We start from the raw sequence: 15,852 nt of genomic DNA on the forward strand, positions 1-15,852 counted from the left end.
GTTGTGTTACCCTTGGGAATTCAAATATTGTCAAATAAATTTCGACAACATCAGTACTCCATTGTTCTTTATCAGTTTATGTAATCGACTTCTCATGAAATAATATTTAACATATCATAAAAATAGTTTTAATATCAAAAAATTAAAATGAAACAATGGGGCGAAATTGATCACCATATAACAAAGCAGGTTTAAGAATGAAAAATATCCGTATCTACTAAATTTAGGTCTCCTGAATCTGAAAATGATGTCAAAATTCTTACAACTCAAGTTTTTGATCATTTTATTGCAAAATTATACTTTGAAAATCTGCCGAATACGCCTAAATGTAGGTAATTTCCCTTGAAATGAGCTCACTTTTTTTAGAATAAACGGTTTTATGAGCAAAAAACTATACTTGCTATGCTGTATGATATGAAAAATGAGTTTAGTAGTTCATACTTAAGCTTACGCAACATTTTAAATACTCAAAGTTGACATGTACGCATAGCACTAGTAGATTGTTTAGCACCGACATTTCCAAGGGTATTGCTTACACCTTCAAAAAATGTGAATATTTCTATGCAAAACTGAGCCTAATAAAAATGAAATAGTGCAACATCATCATTAGACATCCATTAACTAGAAAACATTGAATATCTGTGGTGCCAACGAAGCTTTCAGCTTTCTTCGGAGGAAATGTTTTTTGGTACCGACCTGATCAAACTCGCCCCACTGATCAATTTGCCCCCGGATTACGGTAATTAAACTTTGATTCAAAACGTAGAGTAAAAAATATAGAGAAAAGTTCAAAAAATATTAGCACTGGCAGTGCGAGAACAAAAAAATCAAAAAAATATTTTGAAACATTGCTATGAAAAATGTGAATCATTTTTAAGAAATATTGTGTAGCATAGAAGAAATTAAATCATTAATTTTTGAAAGATATTTGTTCATGCCTTATCGCAATATCAGTAAACATAACTACTTTCTATAATTTATTTTGGAGGTTGGTTTGTAAATTACAGCTTGAAGATGTTCGTTCAAAACGATTCTCCCGGTGATCTTCTCAAATTCCCGGTACTTTCCGTCTTTTTCCCGGTGGATTCAAATTCCCTTCTTTTTTCACATTTCCCGTTTTTCCCGGTTCGGTGGCCACTCTGAATGTGAGTACCGTCAAACTAACTTTCAATACTTTTCAATTGCAATGCTATTTTTATGAACAAATTAAAGATGAACTAAAAACAATCTGGCATTCATTAGGATAACACCGTTTAAGCATAGAAGATCAAAAACTTTGCATCATTCTAGTGTGTATTGCCATTAATAGTGGGTAACCCGAAACTTTGATTAACTTAAAAAAAAATTTGTCAAAGGTAATTTGCAGATCTGCCATTGTGAACTTTCTGCATGAAATATGATGTCAAAAGTCGCACAGATGCCATTACAAGACATAACATATGTGCATTTTCAGCATATTCTGATCCCAGAAAACCAATTATGCAGTATTAATTTTATTATTATTTGCTCATCAAATATTTTATGAAAGGTGAACAACTTCTTAAGTGAAACCTCCCCACCTACAAGTTCGCCGAAGACCATATTTTGATCGAATGTCTGGATAGTTTGACATTATTGATTCCAAAGTCTCAATCATACTGAGATGATCATTCAATTTATTTCAGAGCAATACTGCTTTTTTCAGTGGAACATAGTTGCCTTCCAATTCCTATAGATCAATTGGTGAAGCATGATACATGTAAACTAGGCCGTCTCTTATCTTTCGGAAATACGAAATGTTCGTAATTGTAAAGTGCTCGTTTTATTCAGTAAGAAAAAAACAGGTAAAAATTTGTGGTACGTAAGTTTACGCTAAGTATTCTCCCAACAGCTTTGAAAGTATCAGGTACCATTGACCCCTGTGTACAACACGCACGCTGCACTGAAAAAATCAACACGTCAACGTTGTGTGTTTTACTTACAGATTTGCGCAATAAGAAAACCACATGGCTCAAGCGTGGTAGCCATATAAATTTCGTCATTGACTTTACGACATTCACGGTATCAACATTAGATTGTCGTGTTAGTAAAAACATGAATGTCTAAAGTTTAAATAATGAAAACTGACTGCTTTACTCATTGAATGCGAATGTAGTAGCTTAAGATAGCCATGTGTGAAAGAACATAAATACCATGAGAATTAAAAAAGAAATTTGGTAGTAGAAACCTTGCGCTCCAAAATATGGATTCGAGATACCTCTGCTTGTCGCAATATCACTTGAATGTTTTTTTTACAAACAAGTGAGTCAGCAATAAGTGAAGCGCAGCAAATCCATAATTTGGTAAGCATAATTAGCATATTCCATTTTACTCAAAGTTGAAATCTAGGAAAATTTGTTAGTGGAATCCGATTTTTCTCCTAAACCATACATTATATGCAATGCTGGAAGTAATGCATTTTTTTATAGAAAGGTAGAATTAACTCATCTTATATCGGACATCTTCACTGATAATAGAAAAACCGAATCCACAAATTTTCCTCTAACACCTTTAACTTCAGAATTTGCTTCTTCTCTTTGGAAGCATGATATTAACTGTCGTTCGACCTGAGGTCCAACCGTAATTTAGTTCGCTATGGGTTGATCACAGAGATTTTGGAAATCTCGAACACGGTCGCATCTCTCCATGCTCGGTTCTGCCTCAGGCTCGCCAAATCGAAACGCACTATATCCACCTACCTAGCTCGCTGACCTCCACGCCTTCTCGTACCAACCGGATCCGAAGCGAATACCATCTATGCAGAGTTGCGGTCCGGCAACATGCCCATCGTATCCTTCCTGCTTTGGCCACCTTCTGGATACAGGGTTCGCCGTAGAGTTGGGCGAGCTCGTGGTTCATCCTTCGCCGCCGCACATCGTTTTCCTGCACACTGCCAAAGATCGTCCTAAGCACCTGACGTTCGAAGACTCCAAGTGCTTTCAAGTCCTCCTCGATCATCGTCCACGTTTCATGCCTGTAGAGGACTACCGTCCTTACGAGCGTTTTGTACATGATACATTTGATGCGGGTGTGAATATTTTTGGACCGCAGCTTCTTGTCGAGGCTAACGTTATTGTCAGCAGTCAGCAAGGATCCAAGTTAGACGAACTCGTCGACCACCTTGAACGTTTATCGTAAAACTGGGCGTACCTAGGCTAGCCCTATCACGCTCGGCCTCACCAGCTAGCACTTTGTCTTGTTCGCATGCACCATCAGTCCCACTTTTGCTGCCTCGCGTTTCAGGCGGGTGTACAGTTTTGCCACCTTTTCAAATGTCCAAATCATCCGCGAAGAAAACAAATTGACTGGATCTCTTCAAAATCGTACCCCGGTTGTTAAGCCCGGCTCTTCGCATAACATTTTCTAGCGCAATACTGTACAAAGCACGTCACGCTCCAAAGGGGGGAAGGGGTCAAGCAAAGCGTGACAAGCCTTACAAAATTTTCGAAGGACTCATACAAAAAACGTAACAAAGAGGGGGGAGGGGGGCTGGTCGAAAAAGTCGAAATTTAGAGTGACATAATTTGTGTACCATCTCACAGGCACGAAATTCCATCATCTTGTCGTAGTCCCCGTCGAGATCCAAACGATCTGGAATGTCCACCTGAAACTTTCACACAATTCTGTCCATCATTCCATCGTTGCTCTTATCAGCCTCGTGAGCTTCCCAGGAAAGCTGTACGCGTCCATGAAATTGATGAAAAGGTTGGGACCTGGTATTCACCATGTTTTTGGAAGATTTGCTGTACTGTAAAGATCTGGTCCGCTGTCGATCTACCGTCAACGAAGCCCGCTTGATAACTTCCCACGAACTCGTTTGTTGTTGTTGTTTGACTTCAACCCGAAGGTCATTCGTTCCTCAGGAACCGTTCACTATAGGTGACAAACGTCGGAAGATGATCTGGTACTACAGGTGATAGACGACGGAAGATGATAGGCCGCATTTAGAATGGTGATCGCTTGAAAGCTCTCACAATCTAACTTGTCGCCTTTCCTCTAGATGGCGCATATTATCCCTTCCTTCCGCTGCTCCGGTAGCAGTTCTGTTTCCCAGATTGTGCCTATCAGCCGGTGCAGACAAATGGCCAGTCTCTCCGGGCCAATCTTTATGAGTTCAGCTCCGATACCATTCTTACCAGCAGCTTTTTTTTAAATTTATTTATTTGTTTTATTTGGAGCAGGGAAAAGCCTCTCGGAGTGAAATTCTTTTTGCCTCCGTAAGGCATAAAACCTCCTCTTCTTTTCAATTTACGATTAAAGCACTTCCAGTGAGACTCAGTCTCTTTGAAGGAAGTGCCATTGCCACTACATTGAAATACTTATTACTAAAGTAATGATCTGCTGAAATTGACGACAGGTATTTGCTGTTCGACGGAAGCCGCCGATGTTGTAAAACCAGTGGCTGCGGTTGATGTGCTTCCAAAGCGTTAACAGATAGAATTGATGTAGCTGGAAACTCGAGCAGGCTGATAGATGCGTCTCATGAAAGTGAGTGAATGCAGAAGTTGTCTGTTGTACGGTGACTGAGCGGCGATGCAGTTTTAAGGTTAGGCTGAAAAAACTTGAGCAGGATTCAGAGGCACCCTTACTTCCTCTCCAAACCATGCAACCGGGAACGACGGATGACTGCGATGAATGTATTTCCGATGCAGATGCGGAGATGAGTTGGTGTAGGTTGGAGCGAGCAGGGGCTCTCAAAGTGCCAGATAGATGCAGATGGGTAGATGGGTTGCTGTAGGCTTTATTGTTCTTGAGCTGGTGAATTGCATCCTTAACCTCCCTCAAAGCGGGGGCTGGTTGGTTTCCATCGTCCGCAATACTGACGAAGGCATTTCCTCCATTGTCCCGACCTTTATTGCTTGGGGCCTCAGCACCATTCAGGTGTTCGTCGAAGTGTTGCATCCACCTTTCGATCACCTCACGCTCGTCGGTCAAAACGCTCCCATCTTTTTCTCTGCACATCTTGGCTCGCAGCATGAAGCCGTTGCGGGATGTTTTGAGCTTCTGATAAAACTTACGTGTTGAGACCGACACAGCTGTTCTATCTCCTCGCACTCCGTCTCCTCCAGGTGGCGTTTTATCTCCCGAAAGAGGCGGGTCTGCTATTGCCGTTTCCATCTATGTCCCTTGCTGCAGCATGACTGCCGGCGCTGCATTCTTCTCCTCCAGAATCCGTCTACATTCCTTGTCGAACCAATCGTTCCGTCGACTCTGTTCCACGTACCCGACGTTGATCTCAGCTGCATTGTTGATGGCTGCTTCCAGCTCACCCTCTTTCGGTAATGCAGCCTTGAGGTGCTGCGCGTTTGCAGTTGCGACATCCGGTTGCTTAAGCAACTCTAGGTCATACCGGGCGGCCGTCGGTACCGTACGTTGTTAACGACGGAGAGTTTTGGGCGCAGTTTAACCATCACCAGATAGTGGTTAGAGTCGATATTTTCTGACGTTGATAATGTCGGAGAAGTGCCGTCCATCAATTAGAACGTGGTCGATTTGTGATTTTGTCTGCTGTGGTGATCTTTATGTGTATCGGTATGGAAGGCTGTGCTGGAAGTAGGTGCTACGAATGGCCATATTCTTGGAGGCAGCGAAATCAATTAGTCGTAAGCCGTTCTCATTCGTTAGCCGGTGGGCGCTGTACCTACCAATAGTCGGTCTGAACTCCTCCTCCTGGCCAACCTGAGCGTTTAGATCTTCTATGATGATTTTGACGTCGTGGCTTGGGCAGTTGTCGTACTCGCGTTCGAGCTGCGCGTAAAAAGCGTCTTTAACATCATTAGTACGCCATGCCCAGCCCATTTAATCTTATATTGACATAATGACTTTGAAGGAAACACTTGCTGTTTTGAAAACCCTAGACTAAGAAAGCCAATTTGAAAGCAAACCTGAGTTCCAATTGACAATATTCAGAAATACAAACTTTGACTTATCCTTGAATTAGCAGAATATTTATATTACTCTAGCCAGACAAACAATATGAGACTAGGATTCAGATTTGTAGATCGTAACTCCGTAACGCACCATGAAAAGATTTACGTGTTACTAGTAATGCTCAAAGGTTGTTTGGATGTGCTGAAATATGAACGGACGAACTACTCACCCACACGCGTCAGCACAGCTTAATGTTATGGTATTATTGTAATTCACAAACGTGGCAAGATCTCATAAATCAGTCATTCAGTAGATTCAGTTGAAACTGATCGACATGCATAACACGACTCAATTATGAGACTTTCTTTTGCCAATCAGACTCTGGCATGGCATCACGGATCAAATCGAGAGATGGATGACTGGCATTGGGAATTCCTATCAGAGCCACAGTCCTAGTGACGACTAGCGCAACAGCGAATTATCATTCCATTAGCATCAGCCGCTACGACTCGCCTACCACGTACATATATCATTAAAATCGTACACATTAGTAGGCATCACCATCTGCTGAAGGTATTTCTTCAAACCCTAACTCATCCCATGCCTGGTCGGCTTTAAAAATCCACAGTCGTTCTTGGAGTAGTGCGGTGTTAGGTGAATAGAATAATTTCCAAAAACTTTGTCGCAGCCGAAGAGGAGACCGGATAGAATTGTTGCTCTTTCCCTAATTTTGTTGTAACTCTAACAGAATTTCAAAATAAAATACCGTTTTGATTTATATTACGGACAGCTTCAAATTCCGGACACTCTCGTTTGTATGGGAAACATTTCACACGAAATGTTTCAATTTTCGCCGTCCAAAAGTTCTCATTTTCGAGGCTTGTTTTATTAGGTTTTTTCCATAAATATCATTGCAAATTTATAATGCCCAACTACCTCAGACGTTTCTTAAGTGGTTGAACGATTTCAATTGATGATTTGACTGTTCCATTAATGATTATCATGAGCTGTCCGTAATTCGAATCAAAGCGTCCGGATTATGAGGCAAAATTGAGGGAGCGTCCGGAATAAGAATCATGAAAAGGCCACACGTTTTGATTTATTTAAAATTATTCAAGTTGCGGACGCGTATTCTTTACCCACCATCCGAAAGTTAAGGGCTTGCGACGCTCGATAACGCTAAAAAATCATACAGAATGATTTATTTTGTATGGTCCAAGCTGGGTTATACTTCACTGAGGCCTTAAGTGTCCGTAATATGAATCAAAACGGTATTTATGGACAACGAAAGGGCCTTCCTTAGCCGCGTGGTTAGAGTCCGCAGCTACAAAGCAAAGCCATACTGAAGGTATCTGGGTTCGAATCCCGGTCGGTCCAGGATCTTTTCGTTAAGGTGAAGATGAATCGAAGCCAAACCTCAAATTTTCAAGAGCACAAATCTGGGGAACCGAACACCCGTTTGAGCTGAAAACTTAATCGATTGGTCACCACCAGTTAGTGACCAATCGATTAAGTTTTCAGCTTAAACGGATGTTTGGTTCTCCAGATTAGTGCTCTTGAAAATTTGAGGTTTGGCTTTGATTTATCTTCACCTTAATGGAACTTTCCATGACTCACCTGGGCATAGAGTATCATCGTACCTGCCATAAGATATACGAATGCGAAAATGGCAACTTTGGTAAAGAAAGTTCCCAGTTTATAACTGTGGAAGTGCTTATTGAATACTAAGCTGCGGAGGAGGCTCTGTCCCAGTGAGGACGTAATGCCAAGAAGAAGAAGAATTAACGAAATGACTCAAACAAACAGATTGTTATGGTATTTTGGTTTTCGTGATACCATGTCTTACAAATCCTTCAAAAAATCACGTTATTCATGTATAATTTGGACTATTTTGAATTATTAAATATTCTCATAATAGCTTCTGGGGGTCCAGAGAATTCAAGCGGTTATTTTTTTATTCTAGTGCGCGGATGATCATAATCCTTACATTCTAAGAATCATTTGCTGGTAGCTGATTCTCCGTAATCGCACTATTTGAGTACTTCGCGTAGGATCTATCTCGATATGATTAGTCGAAATGCGACTGTGATGACGGTATTTGCGGTATCCTCTTCAGCGAAAAAAAATGTGAATAGAAAACCAAAGAAGAAAAAAATCTACAAGCACAACAAGTCAAGCATTAGCAGCCATTTACTATTCCCAGCACGTACATCGTACCATTGAGTATCATGCGAAAGTGAAAGGAATCTTTGCATACATGTTTAACAATCACTCCAGATTGGCATTGCCTTCATCACCTTTTCCGATAATTAGTCGCGCTTCATTATTAGCAATAGGAAGCGGCTAATAATAATACCGTAGAACCCCGTTCGAACAGCTCTAAATTCGCAATCAATCAGCACTCATCGTGATCTTGTAGCGCTACAGAAATGCGTCGTAAAGGCATAACGCAGATGACTGCCGACTAATTACGGTTTTAGCTATTCAACAAACTAATGAAGTTCTGCAGTAAGCTGCACGTAAAAAGCAACGTAATTTGAGGGTATAGGAAATGTGGTTGAGCTTGGATAAATTGACGAGTTTGGATGAATCACGTTGGGTGTTGATTACAGCAGGAGAAGAGCTTTCTAGCGCGATGTTCATGTTAAGCATGTGAGGAGTCATTATAAATAGCGGAAGGTGGGTTTTCGCACGATCCAGTCAATTTATTTATTTTGCCAACAATGTGAATTTTCCAAATGTTCGTCTAGATTGATTTTGAAAAAACAAAATATGCAAAGTATCTTAATTTCACATACTTTTGACATCCAGAAAGTTTCATTGAATTCTGAAGGGGTGCTGTCAATCGCGTGTCGAGTTGGCGTGAAATCCGTCTTATCTTCTTATTTTTTACGTCCCTACTGGGACAAAGCCTGCTTCTCATATTTCATTGTGTATAGGGGAGTAATGAATATAGAAACGTTGAACGAATTACAAGCTCAACGGCGAACGGAATCTCAATCTGGAAATCATATAAAGCTAAACCATTTGTTTTCAATTAGATTGAATATGACAGCATACGATGAACGAGGTCGTTCTTCTCGACACGATACATGATTGCATATAGCAATAATGGATGATAATGAACAGTCCTGTCGTCCTGCTTAGTCGCGCTTAGTCGACGACTAAGAAGCTTTTCTTTTCCAAAAACAAAAAGGTTTCTGAAATTAGTTACAATCTAACGCCCTATAAGGCATCAATCAAAATTGCCAAAACCGGGATCCAAATTGCGGGATCAGGTGCATATTAACGTCTTGTATGACATCAATAAAAAATGTCCACGCCCTGAAGTAGCTTGGCTCTTTTTCATCAATAAACATTCCCAGCTGTATCGAAGCCCTTGAGTTATTTGTCATGTCTCACATAGATCAGCTGCATCTTGACGCCCTCTTTTTGAAAATTCCAAGCTATATCAACACCATGGAGTATGTATTTGTGATCCTATTGAAATCAAGTGCATCTTAACACCCTGTATGACATTTTTTTACCTTGTTTTACGTATATCAGGTCATCTTAACGCCCTTTAGAACATCAATTCAAACTCTAGGCTGTATCAACACCCTGTATAAATCTGACCTTGTCCTAATTAGATCAGATCTTCTTAACGTCCTGAATAACATCAATAAAAATCATCAAGTTGTATTAACTTCCTGGGAAATTTTACCATGTAGATCAGCTGCATCTTGACGCGCTGCTGATACATTGAAAATTCCAAGATATATCAACGCCCTGGATTATTTCATTCCTGATAAGCTCAGGTGCTTCTTAACGCCCTGAAGTAATTTGACCTTATCTAGTGTTGATCAGGTCATCTCAACGCTCTTTAGGATCAATTGAAAACTCTAAGCAGTATCAACGCCCTGAATAAATAAGACCTTATCCTTTTAAAACCAGGTTATATTAACGCCCTGTATAACATCAATAGAAATTGTCATACTGTATCCACTTGTATTAACGTCATACTGTATCCACTTGTATCAACGCCCTGAAGTAAATCATATTCATCTCATGTAGATGCATTTTAACGCCCCTTTGGTTATACATTACAAATTTCATGGAGTAAAGCATCTTAACTCCCTGTAGGACATCAATTGTCAAGATATATCATTGTCCAGGTGTAATTTGACCTTGTCTCACGTAGACCATGTCATCTTAACTCCCTTTTCGATGTCAATAGAAATTGTAATGATATATCAAATTTCTGGAGTACTTTGACCTTATCTCACATACATCAGATCATCTTAACGCTCTTTAGGACATCAATTCTCCAAGTTGTATCAGCGCCCTAAAAAATTTGACCTTGTCCTATTTACATCAGCTACATCCTCACGCCCTGTATGACATCAATAAAAATTGTAAAGATACATCAACGCCCTTGTGTAATCTGAACTTGTCCCACGTAGATCAGGTCATTAAAGCGCCCTTAAGGATATCAATTGGAAATTACAAGCTGTATAAACGCCCTGAAGATTTTTTTCTTTATCCTGTTTAGATCAGGTGAATCTGAACGCCTTGTTTGACATGAATAGAAATTGTCAAGATGTATCAACGCCCTGAAGTAAATCGATCTCCTCTCACGTAGACCAATTGCATCTTAACGCCCTCTAGGAGATCAATTGAAAGTTTCAAGCTGTATCAACTACCTGAGGCAATTTTACCTTGAACTATGTAGATCAGCTGCATATTGAGTTCTTTTAGACGTACATACATTGAAAATTTCCAGCTGTATGAACACCCTTGAGTATGTTTTGTTATCCTATTTAGATCAGGCAATTTGGCGTGTCCCAAGTAAAAGCCCTTTTAATCTGAAATGATCCAGTGACCTACTCTGAACATAAGTACATACCAGAATTCCCTTAGCCAGTTTCAGAAACTAGATATATGTACGAGTATAAAAAATGCTTTGAAATCTGTTAAGTATTCGCTGAGCGGTGAAGGTTTCGATGTTCTTGCTTTCACTCAGGCCTATATGAGTAAAAGCAAGTTTATTAAAATTTTAAAAATTTCGTATCTTATACAAAAAGTTTCTACATTTAACATGTGATAAAATTTGAGATTCGTAGATATTCTTCTCCTTTACTCAGCTTGCAATAGAAAAAAAATCTATTCCTTGAAAATTTTCCGCCGCAACTCGTCTACTGAATAGTAATTACTCGTCAGTATTGAAGAAATTTCGGGTTCTAGTTTTTTGACACCTAGAGAGATCTACACATAGAATCACATGGACTACGATTTGGAGGGATGAAGCAAATAAACATAAACATTAAATAGCGTGCTTTATGGATAGCTCTTAATTGTTTCACTTGCAAGTAAACGAACGAGTTATTGAAAGAAAAAAGAAATCTTGGAAGCAATTGAACAATTTTCAATTCAAGGACAATTAATGAAAGTATACTAGAAAACCCAAGTACCGTAATTCGGGGTGTAGTTGATCAGCGGGGAGAAGTTGATCATTCTTGAACCCAGATGTATAAACTGCCAAGAGAGCTATGATTCGTTTTCAATTATTAAAATTTCTGTGATGTCGCATTAGCTAATAGCTGCTATTGATGCAACTTGCTATTGAGGTTTGCCATTCAAGATAATTATACCATGGAAAAACAGATTTTTAGGAAATGTTTGATGAACTGTTGACGGGTACTAGTGCAAACATTTGACTATTGCCAAGGCTATGTAATGACACCATTTAAATAAACCGTTTCATTAATGCCACATACGTTCTGTGAACCCAGTTTTGAATTTGCATTGAGGATAAAAATTCATTTTCAAAAAAAAATGTGTCATTTTAGAGAACGATTTGCTGATTTCAAGGAATATTGCATACTTTCAGGCGTATAATGTGATGTATTCTGTAATTTACAACATTCAAATCCAAAATTAAGCGGTTTATCAAGCAGTCGTAAGATTTTTGAAACTTGATTCGGGATCAGTGACCCCAAATTTAGTTAATAGCATATCTATTTATTTTAGGAAATCTATCACAGTAATTGATCATCTTCACCCCAGAATCAAAAATTCCACTTTTTGATTTCTAAAAAATGTTTTTGTTATTATGATAACATTTCGTAAAAAATTCGTTTGTATAATTCGATAAACATCCCACCAGTACAGGTTTAAAAAATATTTGTATGATAATACATGCATTCTACTCGGGAATATAGAACAAAATCGCTCAAAAGTGATCAAATTCACCCCATTTTACGGTAATACTGTTAGCTGAATAATAGTTTATTCAGTTGAAAAGTGTTTATATGAACAGCCTTGTAGCTGCATAGATTGTTATTCAGCTATCAATCTTATTTCGAAAAACCCATGCAAGTGAATTTCATAAAATTGAACGTTACCCAAATTTGCAAGAGAACGCAGTAGACCAGTGTTTTCTAAACTTTTTCGGACTTTGGCCTTCGTGACACCAATTACTTCTGAAATTGCCCCTTGGTGTAAACATCACCTGTTTCGGATGTGAAACAAAATTATTTTATAATTTTGACATACGCTTTAGCATAAGTGAAAGAATATCAACCGAATTATATCAGGAACTTCTTCTTCTTCTTCTTTCTGGCGTTACGTCCCAACTGGGACAAAGCCTGCTTCTCAGATTAGTGTTCTTATGAGCACTTCCACAGTTATTAACTGAGAGCTTTCTTTGGCGATTGACTATTTTTGCGTGTGTATATCGTGTAGCAGGTACGAAGATATTCTATACCCTGGGAATCGAGAAAATTTCCTTTACGAAAAGAACCCACGACCCTCAGCATGGTCATGCTGAATAGCTGCGCGTTTACCGCTACGGCTATCTGGTCCCCATCTGGCTATCAGGAACCTCATAAGATTTGATGAAATAAGTGAAAGTTTGAAGCTGAAAAAATCTTCAACTCATGTGTTCTTAAGACAGTCTATTCATTTTCTTGTTCATATTGGGCCAATTTTAGCATACATACACATAGCATACATATGATAGCAACAACAATTCTTTATCAACTTTTTATAGGAAGTAAAATTTTCATTCTTTCGCTAAAAATAGTTTGAAAATTTAAAAAAAAATAGTCATGAATGTTTGGAAATTGTTAGATCCACTGATACATCTAACGCAAATGTAACGAAATATTCAGCAATCGTCAACTATCATTTAATTTGAAATTACTTTAAGCTCGACATATATTTTAATAAGGCGCTGCATACCTGCATTTTAAGAACCAAAAACAATGAGACCTTTCTAAGTTTCGGGGGATTAATTTTTCGATTCATTTTATTCTTTGAAAAAATATCACAAATTTCTCCAAACCAGCCAAATTATCACTCTCAATTTGTGTGATTTGAGTTATCGTTGAACAAAAAAATGTTATCGCGATTTAAACACATTTTTTTGTCAAAAATAACGCTGCAAATAGAGGGATGAATTAAAACTGAATTTAACCAACTTCTAACAAATCCTTCAAAATTTTCAAGAGAAATCCTTTTACAGTCTCTGTTTTGAAATTTGCTTGAGTCACTAATCATGCTTGTAAATGATGAAGTCAAGATGAAACCTTAAATGGTAAGATAACGTTATGATGCTTGAAATAGGAAAAAATGTCCAGAATTAAGAGCTAATCAAGTATTTCTTTATTCATTTTTCGATTGCCATTTATCCAAACGTTGGGATATTTTTTTTTCATACAAATCAGTTTCTGCTTTTTAGAGAAAGTATAAAAGTACATAATGATGCTCTAATTTAAGTTCTGTTTATCAAATTAATGTAGCAGCCTTCTGGAAATTATTGGATTTTTTTTCGAACGTTTTATAAAAGATACAACGCGTTTATAAGATTGAATTTTTGAGTAGCGTTTCAAAATTGTTACTACATAGTTGCTCTGTTGAAACGTTAGGTCAGTACGAAACAGATGATACAGATATTTAATTTTATTTATGAATCAGTTCCATGTTATTTATTGAACATTTTACCTGAGCAATAATATATTAATTTATTTGTACGAAATTGTAGTTCATTATAAACTTGAACATTTCTTATGAATTTGAGCACCATCTATATAACATTAATATCGTCTATTCAATAAGATCTAGAATGGGATGCATTAATTATCATTCAAATATATTTTGAACTTGTACTGGTTGAATGTTTATTCAAAAAGGTATTCGAAATGTTGTCAAAATATTTAAGTAAAAGAATTTATTTTTAATCAAAATTTGCTAAATTTGGGTTCATTGAATCTAAATCAACTTTCGAAAATCTTACAGCTTGTTAATAAAGCAATTAATTTTCGAAATATTTTATACTGAACCACACTAAAGCCTAAAAGTTTTTCAAACTAAATTTTGGCTTTCTTGACACTTCATACATAAGGGTGCGGGTAACTTCTCCAAACCGATCGACTACAAGTCGAATTATAGTACAAGTTGTGGTATACTTTCAGAATAAATATTTGAACTGAACAATCCTATGTACTTGAACTCTTTGTTCCACAATTTAATTGAATTACAATACAAACTGAACTCGAGCAAATGCATATGTGTTGAAGTATTAATGAAATTTTCTTATAAGGCGACCTCATTAACGCCTGGAAGTTGGTATTTTTGTTTAATTCTAGATGTATCAAAGGTTTTAAACAAAAAGTGGTGTTCGTAAACAAAAATCCGCTAGATTTTATCAATAACACTTAACACTTTTCTCAAATCGAATAATAGATTACAGGTTCCGCCAAACCGACTTGTATTATTATTATAGCTTTATTAAGGAGATTTTCAGCCCTAGGCTGGCTCATCTCCGTCAACCGACTTGTATATTTTCCCCAATATATAAACTTATCTACTGCATAGCATTTACTTTTCAATTAATACTTTAAGATCCACGTGACAACTCTAGGAAAGTGCTAGATGATTCAAGAGCAAAATCGTCACGTCGTTTGACCAGAATCGTAGCAAAGTTGGTCTCGGTTTGGGGTGATCCTAATTCAAATAATTAGAGTTGAAGTTCATAAGCTCTGCTAACATTTGTCCAAATACACTTTCTAGTACTAGTTCAGTTGTTTTTTTAACTATTCTGGAAGAAATTCACATATCCCACTCAGCTTATCAAAGCTAAACCTTTGATAAGGATTGCCGATTTGCGAAAATTTTTCACTACAAAACAAACAAGCCCACGCTTATGGTTGCTATACTTACATGTAGCCGTGCAAATCGAGAGCTGTCCCACCCCTTGAAACGCCCTCTGGGTTATAGTAACGCCCCCTAAAAAGGGGACGACTAAGAAGCTCAAATTTTACGACGACAGGGCTGATAATGAATTGATCTATATGGGAATCTCGGCACCAGGGGAAATAGCTACGCAATACCTGCATCATGTCACATCAAGTACCAACAAATGACATCATGTTCAATCACATTACATTGTACAGTAGTCTACACGGTTCTCGTCATATATTCCATTCAATCCACTTACCTAAACCTCGTGGGAAAGAGCTTCGTCAGCTCGATGGCCGCTTCGTAGTCAAGCTGCATGTCATTGCAAACGGTGGGCGGGTGGTCACAATCGGGACGACCGGGACACCACACCCGATGCTTACGGGATTGCAGCGAGCCTCTTGGATCCCGAATCAGCAGGATGACACGGACATTTAGGCTGGAAAGAAGAGGAAAAAATATGGTGATACCATTAACACCTGAGCTGACCAAGTTTTGCTTTTGGGAAAGTCATTAGCGCTAATGAGCCCGGTCCATCAGATCTAATGACTATACATTCATAATAAAACATGTAGCCATTATTTCGGTGTAGGTTGATGTGCGGGTTTGAATAGCCAGCAATGTTCTAAAAAATATGATTCATATGTTACCGTTTGCTGCCACAAACAGTTGTGGTCAGAATAATAATAAAATCCGATTTTCATACAAAATGATGTATCTGTCAAAATGTCAAGCATCAGGTGA

The 15,852-nt window shown here is 38.2% G+C and overlaps 1 protein-coding gene across 4 annotated transcripts in view; it reads right to left on the bottom strand.

The window, feature by feature from the left end:
- The window catches only part of LOC5575680 (carbohydrate sulfotransferase 5), a 91,704-nt gene that overhangs the window by 6,523 nt on the left and 69,329 nt on the right, over positions 1-15,852 (bottom strand). For all 4 annotated transcript variants that reach the window (XM_021845531.1, XM_021845530.1, XM_021845529.1 and 1 more), the window contains one exon: positions 15,368-15,547. In XM_021845531.1, coding sequence (XP_021701223.1) covers positions 15,368-15,547 — 180 coding nt within the window. The remainder of the gene's footprint in view (positions 1-15,367; positions 15,548-15,852) is intronic.

The sequence above is a fragment of the Aedes aegypti genome, chromosome 2 (genome assembly GCF_002204515.2).
Source record: "Aedes aegypti strain LVP_AGWG chromosome 2, AaegL5.0 Primary Assembly, whole genome shotgun sequence".
NCBI lineage: Eukaryota > Metazoa > Arthropoda > Insecta > Diptera > Culicidae > Aedes > Aedes aegypti.